The sequence below is a fragment of the Bos mutus genome, chromosome 16 (assembly GCF_027580195.1).
Source record: "Bos mutus isolate GX-2022 chromosome 16, NWIPB_WYAK_1.1, whole genome shotgun sequence".
NCBI classification, from domain to species: domain Eukaryota; kingdom Metazoa; phylum Chordata; class Mammalia; order Artiodactyla; family Bovidae; genus Bos; species Bos mutus.
Genome location: NC_091632.1, coordinates 5,587,157 through 5,609,490, shown reverse-complemented (window position 1 = coordinate 5,609,490; position 22,334 = coordinate 5,587,157). Strand labels below are relative to the sequence as shown.

Sequence of the window (22,334 nt, the reverse complement as noted above, 5' to 3'; positions counted from 1 at the left end):
TAGCTCACACACCGGGAGATGTACCTTATAGCCTCAAAATACAGAAAGCAAAAATTAACAGAATTACAAGGGAAATGGGCAAATCTGCCAAATCTGCCAGTGAGACATTTATACATCCTGCCCAGTAATGAACAGATCAGACAAAAGTTACACTGACATAAAATACCTGCACAAAGATGTCACAGTCTTGGGACTCCCCTGGTGGTCCAGCGGTTAAGAATCCACCTTCCAAAGCAGGGTTTGATCAAAGCAGGTTTGATCCCTGTCTGGGGAACTAGAACCCCACAGGCCTCAGGACAACTAGGCCTGCGTGCCCTCACTGCTGAGGATGGGAGCCCCGGCAGGGCAGCCTGTGTGCTGCAGCGAAGAGCCTGCATGCCACGGTGAAGACCGGACATGCCGCAACAAGGACGTGAGGCAGAAGGATTCAGTAAAAACTTTTTAAAAGTCACCATCTTTACCTAATCAACACACCCCTAACTTTGCATTTAACCATTAGAGAAAACACACAAAATTTACCACAGACAGGCCATGAAAAGCTCCCAACAAATAAAAGACTCAAGGGCACACAGAACATTCCTGGAACCACAGAGCATTCAAGTTAAAACCAACACTGGGACCCAGTTCTCCGTGGCTCACGCGCGCGTCTGCACAGCTGCACAACGAGGTGCCGAACACCGTTTGTTCTGGACCGTCTGGTGATGATGCTTGTAGACACAGCACCTCGTCTGGAGCAGAGGGTGAGTCAGCTCATCGTAATGGTCTGATGGCGTGCAGGATGGGGTGCACAACTCAAGTCCCCAGGGGCCAGGCTGGCACCCTCTGGCTGACGCCTGCCACGACAGAGACAGGGTCTCGCTTTGGAATAAAGGGAGTCATGCTGCCCGTGCAGTGTAGTCTGCGTGATGCCTCTCTCAGGGCAAAGAGAAGGGTCCTACTGCCCACTGCAAAAGCTCAGGGTCCTCTCCTCCAATGCCACCCAGGTCCACCCATGTATCCTACCGTGTAAGACATGTTCAAGCAAGTTCTCAAGACAGAAAGAAGATGAGGCCAGAGAGGAACTTCAGTTCAGTTCACTCAGTCAGTCGTTTCTGACTCTTCGACCACATGGACTGCAGCACGGCAACGCCCAGAGTTTACTCAAACTCATGTCCATTGAGTCGGTGATGCCACCCAGCCATCTCATCTTCTGTCGTCCCCTTTTCCTCCTGCCTTCAATCTTTCCCAGCATCCGGGTCTTTTCAAATGAGTCAGTTCTTCACATCAGGTGGCCAAAGTATTGGAATTTCAGCTTCAGCATCAGTCCTTCCAAGTCAGGACTGAATTCCTTTAGGATGGACTGGTTGGATCTCCTTGCAGTCCAAGGGATCCTCAAGAGTCTTCTCCAACACCACAGTTCAAAAGCATCAGTTCTTTGGCGCTCAGCTTTATAGTCCAACTCTCACATCCATACATGACAACTGGAAAAACCACAGCTTTGACTAGACAGACCTTTGTTGGCAAAGTAATGTCTCTGCTTTTTAATATGCTGTCTGCTGCTGCTGCTAAGTCACTTCAGTCGTGTTCGACTCTGTGCGACCCGAGACGGCAGCCCACCAGGCTCCCCTGTCCCTAGGATTCTCCAGGCAAGAACACTGGAGTGGGTTGCCATTTCCTTCTCCAATGCATGAAAGTGAAAAGTGAAAGTGAAGTCGTTCAGTCATGTCCAGCTAGGTTGGTCATAACTTCTTCCAAGGAGTGTCTTTTAATTTCATGGCTGCAATCACCATCTGCAGTGATTTTGAAGCCCAAAAGAATAAAGTCTGTCACTGTTTCCATTGTTTCCCCATCTATTTGCCATGAAGTGATGGGACCAGATCCCATGATCTGTTTTCTGAGCGTTGAGTTTTAAGCCAACTTTCTCACTTTCTTCTTTCACTTTCATCAACAGGCTCTTTCGTTCTCTTCTCTTTCTGCCATAAGGGTGGTGTCATCTGCATATCTGAGGTTATTGATATTTCTCCCAGCAATCTTGATTCCAGCTTGTGCTTCATCCAGCCCAGCATCTCATGATGTACTCTGCATATTAAGTTAAATAAGCAGGGTGACAATATACAGCCTTGACGAACTCCTTTCCCGATTTGGAGCCAGTCTGTTGTTCCATGTCCAGTTCTAACTGTTGCTTCCTGACCTGCATACAGATTTCTCAAGAGGCAGGTCAGGTGGTCTGGTATTCCCATCTCTTTCAGAATTTTCCAGAGTTTGTGGTGATCCACACAGTCAAAGGCTTTGGCATAGTCAATAAAGCAGATGTTTTTCTGGTACTGTTGCTTTTTCGATGATCCAGTGGATATTGGCAATTTGATCTCTGGTTTCTCTGCCTTTTCTAAATCCAGCTTGAACATCTGGAATTTCATGGTTCATGTACTGTTGAAGTCTGGCTTGGAGAATTTTGAGCATTACTTTGCTAGCATGTGAGATAAGTACAATTGTGAAGCTGTTTGAACATTCTTTGGCATTGCCTTTCTTTGGTATTGGAATGAAAACTGACCTTTTCCAGTCTTGTGGCCACTGCTGAGTTTTCCACATTTGCTGGCATATTAAGCACAGCACTTTCATAGCATCATCTTTCAGGATTTGAAATAGCTCAACTGGAATTCCATCACCTCCACTAGCTTTGGTCATAGTGATGCTTCCTAAGGCCCACTTGACTTCACATTCCAGGATGTCTGGCTCTAGGTGAGTGATCACACCATCCTGGTTATCTGGGTCATGAAGATCTTTTTTGTATAGTTCTTCTGTGTATTCTTGCCACCTCTTCTTAATATCTTCTGCTTCTGTTAGATCCATACCATTTCCGTCCTTTATTGAGCCCATCTTTGCATGAAATGTTCCCTTGGTATCTCTAATTTTCTTGAAGAGATCTCTAGTCTTTCCCATTCTGTTGTTTTCCTCTATTTCTTTGCATTGATCACTGAGGAAGGCTTTCTTATCTCTCCTTGCTGTTCTTTGGAACTCTGCATTCAAATGGGTATATCTTTCCTTTTCTCCTTTGCCTTTTGCTTCTCTTCTATTGAACTTCCCTGGTGGCTCAGATGGTAAAGCATCTGCCTACAATGCGAGAGACCCGGGTTCGATCCCTGGGTCGGGAAGATCCTCTGGAGAAGGAAATGGCAACCCACTCCAGTACTCTTGGCAGGAAAATCCCATGGACGGAGGAGTATGGTACATTACAGTCCATGGGGTCGCAGAGAGTCGGACACGACTGAGCGACTTCACTTCATTTCACTTCTCTTCCATTCACAGCTATTTGTAAGGCCTCCTCAGACAATCATTTTGCCTTTTTGCATTTCTTTTCCTTGTCGATGGTCTTGATCCCTGCCTCTTGCACAATGTCATGAACCTTTGTCCATAGTTCTTCAGATGCTCTATCAGATCTAATCCCTTGAATGTACGTCACTTCCACTGTATAATCATCTGTGCCATAGTCAGCTCCCGGTCTTGTTTTTGCTGACTGTGTAGAGCTTCTCCACCTTTGGCTACAAAGAATATAATCAACCTGATTTCGGTGTTGACCGTCTGGTGATGTCCATGTGTAGAGTCTTCTCTTTTGTTGTTGGAAGAGGGTGCTTGCTATGACCAGTGCATTCTCTTGGCAAAACATTATTAGCCTTTGCCCTGGTTCATTCTGTACTCCAAGGCCAAATTTGCCTGTTACTTCAGCTATTTCTTGACTTCCTGCTTTTGCATTCCAGTCCCCTATAATGAAAAGGACCTCCTTTTTGGGTGTTAGTTCTAGAAGGTCTTGTAAGTCTTCATAGAATCGTTCAACTTCAGCTTCTTCAGCATTACTGGTCGGGGCATAGTCTTGGATTACTACGATATTAAATGATTTGCCTTGGAAACAAACATAGATCATTCTGTCATTTTTGAGACTGCATCTAAGTACTGCATTTCGGACTCTTTTGTTGACTATTATGGCTACTCCATTTCCTCTAAGAGATTCCTGCCCGCAGTAGTAGATATAATGGTCATCTGAGTTAAATGCACCCATTCCAGTCCATTTTAGTTTGCTGATTCCTAGAATGTCTATGTTCACTCTTGGCATCTCCTGCCTGACCACTTTCAATTTGGGTCCATACAAAGAAAAGGTGTGCTAGAAATGTAATCAGTATAGACAAAAAAAAAATCAATCTCACTTTTAATTGCTCTGACAGAAGTTGACACCTTTTTTTCCTGTAAAGGGCTAATATGGACTTCCCTGGCTGTCCAGGGGTTAAGACTCTGAGATCCTGCATGCCCAGAGGCCCCCCCCCAAAAAAAAAAGAAAGCAAACATTTCCTGGCTCGTGCGTCTCTGATGCCGTCACTTAATGCACTGCTCGTCTGGGCTCAGTCACTGGCCACGTGAAGGGGCAGTGCGATCGTGCTCCCGCAGGGCCCTCTATGGACCTGGGACCCTCATGTCATTTTGACGCATCATGAAAGTGTTGTTTTCTTTCAATGATTATAAAACTTTAAATCCATTATTTGCTCACAGATCACACAGAAAGAGGCAGCAGGGTGAATCTGGCCCACGGGCCTCGGTGGCTGCCTTTTGCTCTAAGACAACTGGCCGCTCGAGGCACAAGCAGCTGCTGGCACCGTGCACTACAGCCAAGCACCGCAGGGTGGCGCAGCGGCCGCGCTGGCCGATGGATAGCAGGTCCGCGCGTGGAAACAAGATGGGCTTCACTCAGCTGTACCCACGTGTTCCAGCCTGACTCAGAAATTCACTATTTCATGCCAATTTCACACACAGTGGAAGATACTAAGGAAAAATGAGAGAAGCAGATGGGATCTTTCTGATGGGCGTTTTAACCTTGAAACTGAGGAACTGACTCCATTATTCCAGAAAAACACCTAGAGAAAAATTCCTTCCTTTCTGTATGTTTCCGCGTTTATCTTGGTAATTAGAACAAATTTGGTGATTTTACCTTTTATTCTGGGCTCTTGTACACCAAAATTAGTTTCAGAATATTTATTAAACATTTCAAGTCAGTATTTTAAGATATTAGAATCTATAACCTACCTGGTTTCTACTATTCTCTAAACTTTAAAATAATCACATCTTACAATGCTTATCAATGGATTTCATAAACTTCAATTTTATTAGAAAGCAGGGGACAGGTGACCAGGCAGGCAATGGTAAAGTGTTGTAAAGTCAGTCATAGAATCTAGGTGCTGGGTACACACGTGTTCACTGTGAACCCCAACTTTACAGGTTTGCTATTTTCATTGAAAACATGTTGGGGGAAAGGAGGAGGGGGAATCCGAATCACCAGGAAGCAGCCAGCAGGGTACACGGGCGGGGGTCAGGGGCGGGCACGGGCGTGTCCACCGATGGATGGCCGGAGGACACGCTCCCCTGCCTGGAAATGACGGCACCAGCCTTCCAGGAGGAGACTGAGGGGTGACGCTTGCCTTCCCCCTTGCCCTCCCTCCTCACCCCCCTATCTCTGCACTGGACATGTGAGAGAGGGACCCACTGCCCTCGGGGCCAGCTCCAGCGGGGGAAGGGACGGGCAGGGGGCAGCCAGGCTTTCTGAGAACAGAAGTCCTTCTAAGCCTGGGGCAGACAGAGGTATCCACGGGAAGCAAGAAGCTGGGAAACAACTAGGAAGGTTTCCGGGTTCCCACCTGCCATCCTGCGTGTGGTGGAATCAAAAAGAACTGGTCTTTCATCCTTTTCAAGACTCTTCTCTTCCACCCCACCCCTCATTCTAGAAAATTCATCTGTACCCAAGGATCAGTTCAGAGATGCTGAGATGACCAGTAAAATGGAAAAACATGCCAGCATCACACACACATACCCCAGAGACTCTGAATTCACAAGCAAGGAACTTGCTTTCCAAACCGATGCCCCATTTAAGAGGAATTTTGAGGACCTTAAGAAACATAAAGCATCTTCCCTACATGCTCTCAGCTTTGAACTGTTCTTGTAATAAAGCCTCCTTACATTTACGCCTGGAAGTTAAACCAGCTACAGATTGAAAGACAAACCCCGGATACTCACAAATGGCTAAAAAGTACAGCATCGTCAGTCACCAGGAGAACGCAAGTCAGAACCACAATGAGAGACACGTCACAGGCACTGGCCTGGCTGTAGAGGAAAAACGCTGGCGAGAGTGTAGGAAAGCCGGAGCCCTGCGTACTGCTGGTGGAAATGCCGCGTGGTGCAGCAACTACGGGAGAGCGTGGCGCTTCCTCAGAAGCTGAACAGAGTTACCACACCCACGGCAGTTCCACTCCTAGGAATGTGCCCCGAAGAAAAAGGAGCAGGGGCTCAGGGAGCCGTATGCCCATGTCCACAGCAGCATCATTCAAATGTCCGTCAATGGAAGAATGGAGAAATAAAACGTGGTCTCTGCCTACAATGCAGTATTGTTACTCAACCGTCAGAAAGCATGAATGAAGTCCTAAATGAAGAGCAACACAGAAAGAAAATCCCACAGGTCCTGCTGACATGAGGTCCCCAGAAGAGGCGGACTCGCAGACGGAGCGCAGTCCTGTGCTACCAGAAGCTGGGGAGTGGGGCGGTGGTTACCATCCCTCAGTTTTTGCTCCTGCTTCTGCAGAAGTTCTGGGACACTAAAGGCGGTTGATACACTGTATTTATATTCCACCAAATTGTACACTTAATGGTTAAAAGAAACATGACTTCCTGTGTATTTTACCACACAAACAAAGCTCAACCCAGGATGAGTAAATTAAATGCTTGCTACGTATGTAGCACTGAGCTCACCACACAAGGCAGTCACACCAGGCAGGCAACGGGGAGAGAGCCACAGCCTGCCTTCTGGAAGGCCACGTGGCATTTCCACCACCAGTAAAGTGGCCGATTCTGAACAGCCCATCTGTCTTCTAGTCCCAGCCAGACCCCAAAGGACACCCTTACAAAGATCAGCTTCAAGGACTTGTAACACACTAAAAACCACCTGGACTTTATAAACTTTCCAGCAACAAACATCAGACTTCTCCAGCGCTGTCAGCTGCTCCGTGAACCTCTGACACAGAGCTGGATTTACGGGAAGGAAGCTTTGCTGATGATTAAGAATCGAGACCCAGCAGCCTCGAAGGCGAAGAGTTCGCGTCTTGCCGCCAACACCCATGAACCAGGACGCAGCTGCACCCGCAGAGGGAAGGCCGAGCGGCGCCAGCCGGGCGGTGCGCGCTGTGCACCGACCCACAGGCCACTGCGCCGCGTGCCGTCTTCAGTGGACTCTGCCTTGTCGGAATTTGAGGATGAAAAGTAGAAGTCTACAACTCATCCTAAAAGAGAGAGCAACCTCCAGGCATTTTTTATTATTTGACTAACAGAGCAAAGCCAGGCCGAGAAGCCCCCGAGGAAAGTCACGCTTTGTGGCTGTCTGCCGTGCGGTCCTTCATCTTCTAAGCACTCACTGTATTTCCTTCTAAGGATTTTAGACATTTATTTTGATCACAAATGCAATCCAAGTGTGAATAAATAAATGTAATATCTTTTAAGATTCCCACCCCACCCCACCCGCCACCCCGACCACGTTCCTTTAAATAGAAAAAGGTGCTGAAAGTCTCTTCACAGCCTGTTTGGCCACAGCTGTCCCCCCTGCGGTTTTAGAACCAGACTGAACCTGGTCTTCTGACACCCTTCCTTAGACTGAGCTCACTCTGTAGAAGTCCGGGAGGGAAGTCCTACTGGTACTGCCGATACTCCCCGAAGGGCGAGGCTGGTAACTGGGCGGAAGGCAACTGGGAGGGGTCTTCAGCAAACGGAGGACCTGCAGTTCAGAGAGAATTTAAACGCCACCTAAATACTATGTAGTTTGAAGGAACAAGTCTCTGTAGCGAGCAAATCAATCAACTCAAAAAGAAATCCTGCTACGTTCGAGCTGTAATCGAACGTTTGTGGGGCTGCTCGACTCCCACGAGACCGCCTCCTTGGTGTCAGCATAGGCAGCCCCCCACCCCACACCCGATAGACGGCCCTACACGCTCCGCACAGTCAGATGGACTAACGACAGCAAGGGCAGCACGCCAGCTTTAAAGCAACTGCTGAGCGAGCCGCCGCATCAAGACCGCACCAATCTCTCACCTCCTGACATACTTTTCAGTAGCTATTTAAAATTATTTTCACGAAGTTTAAGTACCTCAGTCATTTTTCAAGAGAACTCAGTAATACAATCTATACAATGACGAATGTAAGAAGCAGGTTCTGCAATGGGAAGACAGGCCCGCCCCGAGCTTACACAGATGCCAAGCACAGCAGCTGGTGCTGCCTCCCTGACCCGAGGAAGAACATGGCTCATTAAAAGAAAGCCTGTAGCAGTGGCCATCACCCCACTTCCCCTGGGAAACGAGAGCAAACTGAAGGGCGGGAGGAAGAGGCCAGGGGGAAAGAGGGCTCTTTCCAGAGCTCCGTTCACTCCAGTGATTGCTTTTCTTCACTCTAAAATATCTGTTCATTCCAGAAAGCTGAAGGAGACACTGGGTGAAAAAGATAAACCCCAAATAATCCTTGTTACCATTTGGATAGTTTTATTTTTTAAGAATTTTTTCATGTAAGTTAATTGGAAACACACAATTAACTTTCCTAATACTTCCGCCCCCACAAAGCTTTTTGGAAACATCTGGGTCTAAGATCAAAAGCATTTCCTTCAGCTATTCCTTCTGAGGACAGAAGCCTAAAGCCAAGGAAACAAGGCTAGATCCCACAAGATGGTGTGACTGACATCTCCTTATGTCAATTTCCAAATTCCTGAAAACATGCAACTTTTCTGATGTTTTATGTGAAATCTTTCACACTAAAGCGTCAAACTGAAAAGCAAAAGCAAAATCACAGTAGAGTATTTAGAAGCGATGGTGAAAACAGAAGGGAGGCGCGAAGCCAGGGCCGCCTGGGTCACCCACTGGCGCGCTGAGCAGGCCTCTGGGAGCAACGCTGCCCCAGAAGACCCCGCATCAGGGAAACCGAACCGAGGAAGCTGTGACCAGCTCTGAGCTCTGTGCCAAATATTTTCTGAGCTCCAAAAATAACTTTCAACTCCCACCCCCACCCAATGATCCTGTGTCTTTCTGCTGCCTTACGACGTCAAGGAATATTCCTGTTTAGACTGCTCGAGTTTTCTAATTCCCAAGAACCTGCGCATGTTGACTGCAGAGCAGACCCTGCCTGGCCACGTCATGGGTGCTGGTGGCCCAGCTGACTGCCCAGCCTTCCACGGTCCCCGGCGCTGGACAGGAGAGGCAGGCAGTAGCATGCCACACTGCCAACTTCAACAGCTCTCCCTGCCGGCTCCAGAGCGAGCCCCCAACCAGGGGTCACCTGCCCTCGAGAAGCACCACCCCCAGGTCTCGCCTCACTCATCTGAGCATGTGCCAGACCCTCGTGCCCACTGCCGCTGGTGGCCAGCACACACGGGCACGCACACACACAGCACAGGACACAGACTGACCACCGTGCCCCTCCCACAGCTGAAGGACCTCCTCCACGCAGCTCTAAAATGAGCAGCAATTTCTTACAAGAAGCAGACGAGCGCTGACAAGGCCCAGGAACTATGAACAGGATCAGGGCAGGCCATCCGCCATCTCGGCGAGCACCGTGCTCCTCTGAACACAAACAGCCCACTGCGCCCACACTGACCTTTGCAAACAGAACTGCCCCTGCGCCCACAATCCTCGCCAAACTCAGCACACGCAACGTAATGTGTGGAGCTCAACCGGCCACATTTTAGCAGGCAGAATCTGTGTCATTCCAAATGCCTGAGCTGTGTGCTAACAGAGAGATGACTCACCGTTGGGAAACTGTGCAGACGCAAAGCGTGTCAACAAGATGCCAGCCCCTTCGATGAGAGCCAGGAGAACGCCACCCACGGCAGCCGACCCGACCATGGCCACTGGTCCGTCTGAGGGCATTGGTGAGGGGAGAGACAGAGATCCAGGTTAACATCAGGCACACTGATGGACAGACCTGTCCACAGGCGAAACCCAGCTCGCGGCCTGCTTATACAAATAGAGTTTTACTGGGACAACGTGCACGTGCGCTCACGTGTGGTCTGCAGTGGCTCTTGGGTGGGACGGTAGAGTTGAGGCTTGTGACAGAGGCGTCACAACCCACGATGTGCACACACTCGCCACCTGGTGACCCCGCCCACCCCCCAGGCCCAGAGGAGTTCCGGGTTGCTCTAACCCCAGGGACCCGGAAGGTTCTGTGCTCTACGCTCCTAACAATGCTGTGCGGCAGGTCCATGACTCATTGCAGACTGAGGAGGGAGAGGCCCGGTCACAGCTGGTCAGTGGGGAACTAGACCGTGAGCAGCTCTGACCACGGCGGTTACTGGTCGGAGCCCCAGGTGCTCGCACGCTCAGCATTCCAAGTAACAGATCCTTCCACTTTCCCCAGCTCACACTTGCACCCACACTAAACCGACTGACACAAGGCTCGGTTCAGCTACTACAGGCGTGCCAGGGTCAGATGGCCCCCCCCCACACACGCATCTTACTTCTTGCCGCCAGGATGGCTCCGGTTAAGGCACCGCTTGTGATGGAGTTCCAGGGGTCTTCCTTCCCTCGGACCTGAACCATACTGCAGTCAATCATGGAAAACAGGCCTCCCCAAACCGCGAAGCTACCTGTTTATAAAGAAACAAAACACATTTCATTGTTCTAATCTTACATTTTAAACTTTATAGTCAAAAACAAGCTTAAATAACAACACTCACTATATTAGAATTCTCGCACTCTAACTAAGGACTGAACAAGAGTCAGAATGCTGGTCTTTTTAATAAAGCTCGGGCTGTATCAGTGAGCAGCCACGGCCCGAAGCCTCAGCAGACCGGGCTCTGCACTCAGAGCCACTTTGGCAGAGCGTGTGCGCCCGCCTTCCGTCCTTTGATACAGCTTCCCCTTTCGTCTCTTCCTTCTCTTCAGTCAGAGCCACCAAGCACCTGCTCTGTGAAAATCAGCAGAGAGAGCACAGAAGACGCCCAGGCCCTCTGCACTGTGTCACGGGCGCGAGTCAGGACACACCCAGAGCAAAGGGCAACGCGAGTGGTGAGAATTATGGAGCTGCGAGGGATGGAGACTGCCTTCCCCACTCCTTTCCACCCTTTACTCCTCTAGCACGAAGCTGAAAGCAACCCTCAGTCGTCAGACCACTTCACACTGAAAGTCTCCCTAGACGGTGACTAGTCCGTAAAGTGACAAGTAGCGCAGGCGCGAGCGTGGACGTGCACACAGAATGCGGGAGGGGGCACCGCGGCCTCCACTGCCAGCGCCATCCAACTGCACACAGAATGCAGGAGGGGACACCACGGCCTCCTCTGCCAGCGCCTCAGGCGCAGATGGTAACGGGCCATCCAACTGCACACAGAATGCAGAAGGTGACACCGAGGCCTCCACTGCCAGCGCCTCCGGCGGCAGATGGTAACGGGCCATCCAACTTCTTTGTGCTTTATTTTCCAAATCTTCTAACGTGAGCACACAGTGTGCGCTCCACAGAAAGGGCTCTTGTACTTACTACAATGTAAAAAGTAAGAAAAACGACCTGAGGAGCCCTCGTGCTGGGATCTTGCACCCTCTGAAACCTCCGGATGCAGGGGTGTGCTGACCAGGGACAGGGTCTGAGCCCGATCAGCAGACCTCTGTTCTCCCCTGCACGCTACCACCAGTCAGCTGAGCAACAGCCTGCTCACCGCTGGCCCTGCACCAGACACCCCAGACGACAGGACTGAGTCACCCCTTCCAGCTCAGGGGGGCCCTGCCCTGCGAGAGATGACGCCCAGGCATGTCAGTCACCTGGCCACACTCAGACAAGGCCCGCCCACTCCACTCCTTCTCAAGGTCTGAACCTCCCACCCCAAGGATGCCTGCCGGAGTGAGCCAGGGGCTGACTAGAGTGGAGACTGGTCCACGCAGACGGGGGCCTGAGAGGGCAGCCGCGGCCAGAGCAGGTGAGCAGGGGTCCACGGGAGGGGCACTCGCAGGCACGGGGGTCCGTGTGCCCATGTGGAAGGGTGTCGGGCAGTCTGACCCTGGCCCTGGTCAGCCCACCCCCGCGTCCAGAGGTTTCAGAGGGTGCAGGATCCCAGCACGAGGGCTCCTCAGGTCGTTTTTCTTACTTTTTAAATTGTAGTAAGAGAGAGGAGAAAGGAGAAGGACTCTGCAGGCCTGGACTGCAATCAGGGCTATCACTGTGAACCCGATTTCCAACACAGACAGATATACAGAAAACAGATCTAAACGTGAGTGCGTACGTATGTGGTCAGAGGGTCCACGTGTATGTATGTAAATACACAGGACGCTCCTAAGAAGGCCTGGGAACGGCTGCAGCCCACAGCAACGATGCTAGGGTCCAGCATCGTACTTGGAAGTACTTCCAAGTCCTGTTCTCAACGGGAAGGAAGGGCTGACTACACTCGGGGCGAGTCCAGGTGCGCAGATGGGCTGGAAGAATGGGGACGTGTCAAAACATCTCGGTTCCGCTCTGGAAACAGAAGACCTTTCAGGAGACAACTATGGCTTTCCCACGCTGCCCTTTCCAGGAGCTCGACTGGAAGAGCTCAGTCTGTACTCCCTGAATTAAATTCCAAGTGTCATCCCGGTATTTGTATTTATTTTAAATGTTTTTTAGTTAATTCATTTTTGGCTGCACGGGGTCTTCTTCGCTGGGTGAGGGCTTTCTCTAGTTGTGGTGGCAGGGCGCCTCTCTAGTTGTGGGGGCTCCTCTCTAGCTGCCATGTGTGGGGGGCTCCTCTCTACTTGTGAGGGGCTCTCTAGTTGTGGGGGGCTCCTCTCTAGTTGCGGGGGCGCCTCTCTACTTGTGGGGGTGTCTCCTCTCTAGCTGCCATGTGTGGGGGGCTCCTCTCTAGCTGCCGTGTGTGGGGGGCTCCTCTCTAGCTGCCGTGTGTGGGGGGCTTCTCTCTAGGTGCCGTGTGTGGGGGGCTCCTCTCTAGCTGCCGTGTGTGGGGGGCTCCTCTCTAGCTGCTGTGGGCGGGGGTCTCCCTGTGGCAGCTTCTCCTGTTGCAGTCTGGGCTCTAGGTACACACACGGGCTCAGCTGCCCCACACATCCCTGACCAGGGCCTGAGTCCACGCCCCGTGCACTGCAAGGCAGATCCCTAACCACTGGGCCACCAGGGAAGTCCCGAACACTGTACATTATTAACTGACGTCCGTACTAAAGTCAGGTTTCCTCAGTGTTTATGTCCGTTTCCAGTCCCACCGCATGTTCAGCCGTCACACGTCCTCAGGTTGATCCTGTCTGTGACAGTCACCTGGTCTTTTGTTCACTGAGAACGCATGTGATGGAAGCAGCCTCTCAAGACCCCTGTTAACGCCCGTAGGACCTCTGCGTTTACTGAAGGTCGGCTGGGGTGTGTGCTTGTTTACCAGTTATCACCCCTGAACAGCGTGGGAACCATTAGACCAGAGGAGAATGAGTCAATGTACTCTCCAAGGTGTCCAACTGTCACAGGGGGGAGAACAGGAAACAGATACACCATCACTTCAACCTTGGAGCCTCCATTTCCTCCATTGGAAGACAGAGTGACATTACTTACCCTCTGTGTTGCTGTGAGGGCTAAATAAAATAAGAGAACACTTGGAGAGTTCAGCACATGACAAGCACTCAGTAAACAACACAGGCCAGCTACCACCTTCTAAAGAGAAAAAACGCTATAAAAACAGAGTGAAAGAGAGACCATCTCCTCTGCCGCACAGACTGAGGGGAGGCTTGGTGCTGGCTCCTCTTTCGTGCTGAACGTGGTCCCTTCAGCCTGACGACGTCTCTGTAAACGAACATAAGCTTCCAGCTTTCCTGCCCTCTCTCCTCCCAGTTTCTGAGTAACCAAGCTTAAAGAACGCGATGAACATCATCTCCTCCACTTCTGCACGGACATCCAAAAAGCTACCTTTGGGGAGGAGCCCCACCAGCGCCATCAAGCTCTCGTGAACCCAGCCTTCCACTCATACCCTCATCAGCTTCACGCTACCCTAGACACGATCACTCCAGACTCACAGACTTAAGCTGTGAACACACCGTCTTCCTTCTGGATAAGAGGGGAAAACAAAACAAAGACAAACAGAAACAGAACACCACCAAGCTTCTGAAGAGCAGAGTGCCACCTGGATGCAACAATTTAAGTTAAGCTAAATCATAAACCAAGACCCCTCAGAATGGGACAAGCAGTTATTTAGACCTAACTAAAATCACTAACTCGTAAAATCTACAAAAGAAAAGGGAAAAAAAAACAAAACAGAGCTTCATCCTCAGGAAAAAAAAAAAAACAGGGAAAAAAGCGTTTGGAGTTCAAACAGCAACACTCTGCTTACCTCCCAACTGCGGAGCCCTGGTTTTAATAGCTGTCAAACTCCCTCGTAGTCTGTGGTTTACTCCCTGTAAAGAAACAAAAGGAGATGTATTAGGAGAATAACATGTTTCCAACGCACTGACAGGCCCAAGTGATATTAGCAAACAGCAATCACGTGATGGTAACATGAGACTGGTCACCCACTTACCACTGGAGAATTGCGGAAGCCTTTGATTGCCTGGAAGATCCCACCGCCTATGGTTCCCATTGTAAAGGCCCCACCGCAGTCGTCCACGATGCGCCAGGGGCTACGAACAGGAAGGAGAAAGGATACAAGATGAGCACAGTTCTCATTTACAAGCCACAGACCCCCTGCTGACCAGGGACACACCAGATTCCAGCGCAGGGCCCACGGCCACCAAACGGCTGGCTGGCCCACGAGAAGAAGGATCGAAGACAGAGCTGCTCCGCCCAGGTCCTCTAAGCTGAGGGAGGGAACCGGTTTCAGCTCCCTACTGTTCACAGCGCTCACTCACTCACTCAACTGCTGGTGCATCTACCCTAAGCTGGCAGGGTGCAAAGCCAATTAACAAGCGTTAGTAAATTACACTGTAACCAAACGGTGACCCAACTGCCTCATGATCAAGCTAAGCTCTCCAGAAGGAGCAAAATTTAAAGCTGAGACCCAAAGAATAAGGCTTCAACAAGTGCAGAGGAAGACACACTATTTAATATTTAAATTTTAAAACTTCTTTTCAGGTTTACTGAGTCCACGTTATTAGCACTTGGAACTTTAGTTTGTATCAGATCCACTTAACACATTGGTAACCTCTAATACCTGATTGTTAGAGGTTAAATTTGTAAACCTGGTCTCCAAATGCAGCTACCTAACTCATGCAGCACAGTGACATCTGATTAATTTGATCAGTGGAACAGAACTAATATTCCAGGAATCTGGCTTACTAAAAGACTTAGTCTGTGAATGGGAATCCCCTGGTGGTTGGTGGTTAGGACTCAGTGTTTTCACTGTGGTGGCCCCGGGTTCCATCCCTGGTTGGGGAACTAAGATTCTGCAAGGCATGGCCAAAAAAAAAACAAGTCGGTGAATAATCCAGTTCATAAATGTCTTTTCTAATCTCAAGGGTGAAGTGGGCAATCCACCTGCTCAAGTAAACATGTGAGTTTAGTGCATCACTGCTGCTGAAGAATCTGAATAATGAGTAATTTCTGACATTGCCAGATAGAAATACAAAATCCTGAAGCTGAAACACCTTGTCCTCTCCAAGCCTAATACAAATCAGAGGCTGGTACAGAATGACAACCTCATGTGACAGATATCCAACTGTCAGCCTGATGCTTCTGGGCCTGGCTACCCCAGGCTTCCTGTAACGAGCCTGAAAGCAAAATCAGCAGATGCAGACTCTGGGCAGGTTCCACCCACAACCCACTAATCAGAGCCTAAGTCAGCACAGCCCTGGGCAACCTGGCTTCCCGCTGAAAGATGGAGAAGCTCTGAGACTAAAAAGGGTTAGGACATTGTCCTCAAAATGGTAGAAACACTAACAGAGGTGAATTCCCTGGTGGTCCAGAGGTTAAGACTTGGTGCTTTCACTGCTGAGGCCCCAAGTTTGATCCCTGGTTGGGGAAGTAAGATCCCATAAGCTACTTGGTGCAGCAAAGAAAAAAAAAAAAAACAAGGAGAGTCACTAACTTTAAAAGGTTAATGATCCTATAATCAGAACGGAAATGAGCATTTAAAAAATCAGTAAAAAGCAGCAGGATTCAGATCAGAGAGCAGCCACAGTATTGCACAAGATGATGTCTAAAACAAATGCAGGATGCAAACAGCTTCTGAACCATGTCTGCGGAAATCAGTGTTCCCTCAGGGATGTGCCAGATGCACAAAAGCAAAGTTGAACCCAGACCCTAAATATAAATGCCAGGCAAACACAGGGCAACAGGGACCAATAATGATTCACAAGATTAAAAGTTAACATTTTTTAAATATCCAATATGGTGGGCTTCCTGGTGGCTCAGTGATAAAGACACAGGTTCAATCTCTGAGTCGGGAAGATCCCCTGAAGATCTACTGGCAACGTACTCCAGTATTCTTGCCTGGAGAATTCCATGGACAGAGGAGTCTGGCGGGCTAAAGTCTATGGGGATGGGGACGCAAGGAGTCAGATAAGACTGAGTGCGCAATAAATGGTTTGGGCGGTTTATAATGCAAATAACCTTACTTTCAAGAAAGCCAGCCTATTTTCTTATGAAGTGAAGTGTTAGTTGCTCAGTCATGTCCAACTTTTTGCAGTGCCATGGACTGCAACCCACCAGGCTTCTCTGTCCATGGGATTTTCCAGGCAAGAATACTGGAGTGGGTTGCCATTTCCTACTCCAGGGGATCTTCCCAACCCAGGGATTGAACCTAGGTCTCCTGCATTGCAGGCAGATTCTTTACCATCTGAGTTACCAGGGAGGCCCTTATAGAGTGCCTAATCTTTTAACTTTGCAAAAGAATATTTCTGTTTCCTCTCCATTTTACAGATGAACAGAGGCTAAGAGATTAAGCACTTTGAGCAAGATCATACAGGTATTGATAGAACCAATTTAAATACAAAAAATGTAGTACTCCAAAACCCCCAAGTTCTTTCTACCACAGGCCAAGGGCTTCTGAGAACACGTTATTAAAGAGTAAGATGATGAAGTACCTATGACATACTTAGGACGGGACTAAAGAGCCTCCTGATGAAGGTGAGAGAGTGAAAAGCCTGTCTTAAAACTCCATGTTCAAAAAACTAACAAGAGCATGGCATCCGGTCCCATCAAACAGATGAGGGAAAAGTAGAAACAGTATCAGACTTTCTTTTCTTGGCTCCAAAATCACTGCAGATGATGACTGGAGCCATGAAATTAAAAGACACTTACTCCTTGGAAGGAAAGCTACGACAAACCTAGACAGTGCATTAAAAAGCAGAGACATCACTTTGCCAACAAAGGTCCGTATAGTCAAAGCAATGGTTTTTCCAGTATTCATGTACAGATGTGAGAGTTGAACCATAAAGAAGGCTGTGTGCTGAAGAACTGATGCTTTCAAATTGTGGTGCTGGAGAAGACTCTTGATATTGAGAGTCCCGTGGACTGCAAGATCATCAAACCAATGAATCCTAAAAGACATCAACCCTGAATATCCATTGGAAGGGCTGAAGCTGAAGCTTCAATACTTTGGCCACCTAATGTGAAGAGCTGACTCACTGGAAAAGCCGGTGATGCTGGAAAAGCCTGAGGGCAGGAGGAGAAGGGGGCAACAGAGGATGAGACGGTTGGATGGCATCATCGACTCAATGGACATGAGTTTGAGCAAACTCCAGGAGCTAGTGAAGGACAAGGAAGCCTGGTGTGTGGCCGTTCATGGGGTCCAAAGAGTCAGACACAACTTAGAGACTGAACACACTGAATAGAGAATGGGAATTTAATATTCCATAAAATCTTTAACCCAACAAAGTCAAATATTTTCCCCTCCTACCACCCTGTGTTTATCACACCGAGGAGAAAGTGACAGCAGAGCTGAGCCCCGCACACCTGAGCACCAGCAAGGAAGGGGGACCACTCTCTTCGGAGAAGATAGATTTAAAGAGCTGGGAGGCCCTGAAACATACACTCTGTCTCATTTCAGAGAGGATAACAGCACAAAGCAGCGGCATGGCTAGCGCAGGCAATGTCACACAGCTGGAGAACACCCTGGTTCCCGCTCTTGCACAAGAACTCAAATAACAAGATTTGATTTGTCATTCATGACCCCAGAAGCCTTAAACCGTGTGAGTGCCTGACTCCTCCACGCTTTCATTCCTAGGACAGACCTCGCTAGGCGCCGAACGGACGGACCGCTGTCGGCGACTTGGAGAGCACACTACTCTCCCTGTTTTCCCGGGCGCGGCGCCCCGTCCCCACCGCCCGGGTCCCCCTCCACCGCCCGCTCCCCACCGCCCGGACCGCAGCCGCCGCGCCACGCGGACCCTCCCAGGACACCGCCGCCTCCCCTCGCAGGGCGAGACGCGCGAACGCAAGGACGAGCCCAGGATCGCCAGCGGGCAGCGGGGATGCTCCCCACACGCCGCCGGGCAGGGGTCGCGGCGACAAAGACGAGCCGGGGCGCCCTCGAGCCGCCGCAAGGTCACCGGGAACAGCTCCGGTGGCCCCAGCCGGCCGCTCACGTCCGGGCGCCCACGGCCCCTGGCGCCGCCCAGTCCGCGGCTGAGAGCGGCCTCGACCCGGGGGCCCGGGGACCCGGGGACCCGGGGCCGGCGGCAGCAGCGGGGCAGGCGGCAGGCAGGCTCACCAGGGCTCGCGTGCGTACTCCTCCATCTTGACTCCGCGGCTCCGCGATGCCGGGCGAACAGAGCGCGGCCCGCCCGGCAGCGGAAGTGATCCCAGGAGTAGAGCGTTAGATTCTGCGAGGATTGGCTCGCCGCCTCCTGCTGAAGCCAATCGGGGCCGGGGACTGAGCTGCGAGGCGGAAGGCGGGGCTCCGGGCGGGGCGGGGGCGGGACCCCGGCGCAGGGGGAGGTGCTGAGGGGCGGGGCTCCGGGAGTGGGCGGGGCTCCGGCGCAGAGGGTGGGGCGGGGCGGGGCGGGGCGGGGCGGGGCAGGGCGCCAGGTACGGAGAGGTACCCATCACTGAAGTCACCCACCCGGGTCTCTCCGCTGCTGCTGCTACTGCTAAGTCACTTCAGTCGTGTCCGTCTCTGTATGACCCCATAGACGGCAGCCCACCAGGCTCCCCCGTCCCTGGGATTCTCCAGGCAAGAACACTGGAGTGGGTTGCCATTTCCTTCTCCAATGCATGAAAGTGAAAAGTGAAAGTGAAGTCGCTCAGTCGTGTCCGACCCTCAGTGACCCCATGGATTGCAGCCTACCAGGCTCCTCCGTCCATGGGATTTTCCAGGCAGGAGTACTGGAGTGGGGTGCCATTGCCTTCTCCGGGTCGCTCCGCTAGGGCTCCCCTAACTCCCGGACGCGTTTCTTTGTTCTAGCACCTGGCTGTCAAGTGTGAAGTAATGCTACCTACTTCGTCTGGGTGGGTGAGGCCCCACCGACTCCCCGGAGCTCCGTGAGGGCAGGCAGTGCCCAGGTCCTTCGACTCTCAGCGCCGGGAAGTAGTGGATGTCCCTTAAATGTTTGTGATAATCTGGGACTCTGTGACCCGTGGGGGTTTCTACACACCAGAGCATGAGAAGGTCACCCTTGGGAAACCGTTGCTACAAGCAGGTCTCCTGACAGGGCTGAGGCAGGACTGCCTCTGGAGCAGGGGTCTTCGCGCTCCAGGACACTGAAGGTACAGCTCCCTCCCCTCTCACTTGAGCAGATTGTCTGCTCTCCAGGGTAACAGCGATGTATTCAAATTGTGTCTACTTTATTCAAGTTCCTGTAGACACTGAGCTCACAGACTGAGGGCATCTTGTATGGAGGATGCAAGAGAGACGCCTTCTCCACACTCACACCTGCAGAGGGATGCACGTTTTCAGAACCGACATCCCCCCCAGTGGGTTGGGCTCCAGTGAGCCAGAGGATTGGGGGCCTCAAGAGCTCCACCCAGCAGGAGGTCACCACCCTCAGCCCCACCTGGCCTGATGGCTGTGGATGAGTGAGGCTGGCACCACCTCCGGCTCTGGGTCTGGGACTCTGGTCTATGACTGGGGCCTGATGGGGGTTTAGGCTGGGCAGGAGTTGGGGAGGGGAGGCAGGCTCTTTTCTGCCCTCTCCCCCCTCCCCCTGCCCTCTTTTCAGGAAGATGTGTACCCTCTGTGCTCTCTCCTGGGGCTCTCCTCTGCCGAGTTCTGCTCCTCCCCGGAGTGTGGGCCAGGCCAGGGGATGGCTTCAGAGACAGAGTCTGCTTCTCCAGAGGAACTTCCCACCTCCCCAACGAGAAGGAAGCTGGGGAAGCTGTAAACTGAGTGCGCACAGGCCAAGTGCTCACAACATTTGCTCGCTTTGTGTGCATCATTGTATTTGGCATCTTTAATAACTCCATAATGCTTGCAGTAAGTATTCTTTCTCTAGGCACTTCTAGGATTCTTGTTTTCCATTTCCTGCAGCTCAGAAAGGGTAAATAACTCACTCAAGGGCACACATTTCAGATTTGAGCCCATGTCATTCGACTCTGGAGCCCACGGCCTTATCTGCCACACTATACTGCCACCCAATAGTCCTGAAAATGTGACTTTCCTGGGGTAACTCAGTCCAGCTGAGAGCCACTCTAAGCATTAGTTAATTGCTTCTAGTTCCCTGTCCGCCACATGTACCACATCTTTTGGGCAGAGTTTGGGGTCCCGGGCCTTTCCTCCCTCTGGTATTGTAGTGCTGGGTTTTCTCTGGGGGCTAGGCCGTCCCATAATCCCGTCACTCTTTGATTAGGAGGCTGTGAGTCCTGCCCTGCAAGTGTGGAAGCTCTGCTTTGTATTTTGAGTTTAGAACCTGGAGGAAGAGACGACTTCTGAAACCAGGTGCCCTGGGCCGAGTGACCCTGCCTCAGGAGAAGGAAGCGTGCCTCGGGGCTGGACAGAGCCGCTTTCACCTGCTCCATGGAGAAGCTGGCTGGGATGGCGCCAGAGCTGGGGTCACAGAAGACGGTGCCTCTTCTGGGTGGGAGAGAGGCCCAGACAGATGGTCGGGGGGTGGGAGCAAGAGACACTTCTAACCACACGGCTCCCGGAGCCCCCCAGGCCAGCCCAGGGCCTCAGTGTGCCCACTGGGGACTGCCTGACTCCCCACAAGATTAGTGTGTCTCCCTGGAGCTCTGAGCAGTTGCTTCCCCTCTCCTGTGTTATTAATACTTTCCCTTATAGCACATGTAGGTGTTTTTTACCTCAATCGATTTCACATTTGAAAGAGAATGACCACACTGTAATTATTCTTGTATCTCTCTATAGGGCCTGGTCGGTGAGGCGGCGGGGGGAGGGAGAGGGATATAAACATACCAGCCTTGAATGAATGAATAAGTGAATAATGAGAACCAGGTGAAACGGCGAGTGTGTACACACATGCGGGCACATGCACGTGTGCACACATTCGTGCGTGCCTGTGTGTTGAGGGTGGTTTTTGCTGAAGGTCGGAGAGACAAGGATGAGAGAGGAGGTGGGATACGGAGAACAGAACCCAGACCCAGAGCAAACGTGCGTGATCGTGACCCCCGTGACCCCCGCAGCCGGTGACTGTGTGCTGATCGTGACCCCCGCAGCCGGTGACTGTGTGCTGATCGTGACCCCCGCAGCCGGTGACGGTGTGCTGATCGTGACCCCCGCAGCTGGTGACGGTGTGCTGATCGTGACCCCCGCAGCCGGTGACTGTGTGCTCACTGCCTGTCAGCTGTACTGACCAGGCGCCTCACATCTGATGCCCACAGCCACCTCCGAGGCTGGCACAGTGCTGTCTTTGTTTGACAGATGATGGAGCTGGATCTCAGAGGAGGAGGTGGCTGGCTAGAACCGGTGTGGGGTGAGCAGTGGGCTCTGGACCTAGGGGACCAGGTCAGCTGCCCGGGGAGCCTGAGCGTGAACCGTGAAACCAGCCTCTTGCCGCCCTTGTGCTTCTCTTCTGAGACATTCTGTGAGCTCTCCGTTTTCTAATAAATTATTTGAAAGTATTTGTCTGTTAACTGTCTTCACTGCTAGATTGGAAGCTCCAGGAAGGCAGGGACACACTGGTTTTCTGTCTTTAGTCACACCCCCTGCTCTTAGACCCAGTCCTGTTACGTGGTCAGCACTCATCAGCACGTGTTCTGAAAAGAAGGAGCCCGGGGCTCTGAAGCCCCTGCCCCCCTCCCCTCTCTCCTCCGCACTCCAGTTCCACCAGCCGGCCCGCTCCCCCGCCCAGCCTCATCCCAAAGTGAGACTAGTGGGCGCTCAACGCCAGGGCCGGTTTTTCTCCCAGCTGGTCACTGGACTCGTTAAGTACCGACGTGTGGCTGTCTGTCTCTGGCTCAGGGTGGGGCTTCACCAGGGAAGAGGGCAGCCGCCACGCAGTGGTGACACCGGG

At 51.4% G+C, this 22,334-nt stretch overlaps 1 protein-coding gene across 1 annotated transcript; it reads right to left on the bottom strand.

Annotated features, from left to right (window-relative positions):
- Nucleotides 1–7,284: 7,284 nt before the first annotated feature.
- Nucleotides 7,285–18,797, bottom strand: TIMM17A (translocase of inner mitochondrial membrane 17A). Its single transcript, XM_070384628.1, has 6 exons — nt 18,641–18,797; nt 14,513–14,612; nt 14,327–14,390; nt 10,499–10,627; nt 9,791–9,901; nt 7,285–7,777 (listed from the first exon to the last, which is right to left on the bottom strand). The coding sequence occupies exons 1-6, from the start codon at nt 18,664–18,666 to the stop codon at nt 7,692–7,694; spliced, it is 516 nt and encodes a 171-aa protein (XP_070240729.1). The 5' UTR covers nt 18,667–18,797; the 3' UTR covers nt 7,285–7,691.
- Nucleotides 18,798–22,334: the final 3,537 nt, after the last annotated feature.

Bases quoted from the DNA above. Each gene is read 5' to 3' on its own strand.
- TIMM17A (XM_070384628.1), bottom strand. From the start codon at position 18,666: ATGGAGGAGTACGCACGCGAGCCCTG. The intron at 9,902-10,498 runs GTAAGATGCGTG...CAATGCCCTCAG, and splicing joins AGCCATCCTGGCGGCAAGAA to ACGGACCAGTGGCCATGGTC. The intron at 7,778-9,790 runs GTGAGTCATCTC...TCTGAACTGCAG, and splicing joins GTCTGCACAGTTTCCCAACG to GTCCTCCGTTTGCTGAAGAC.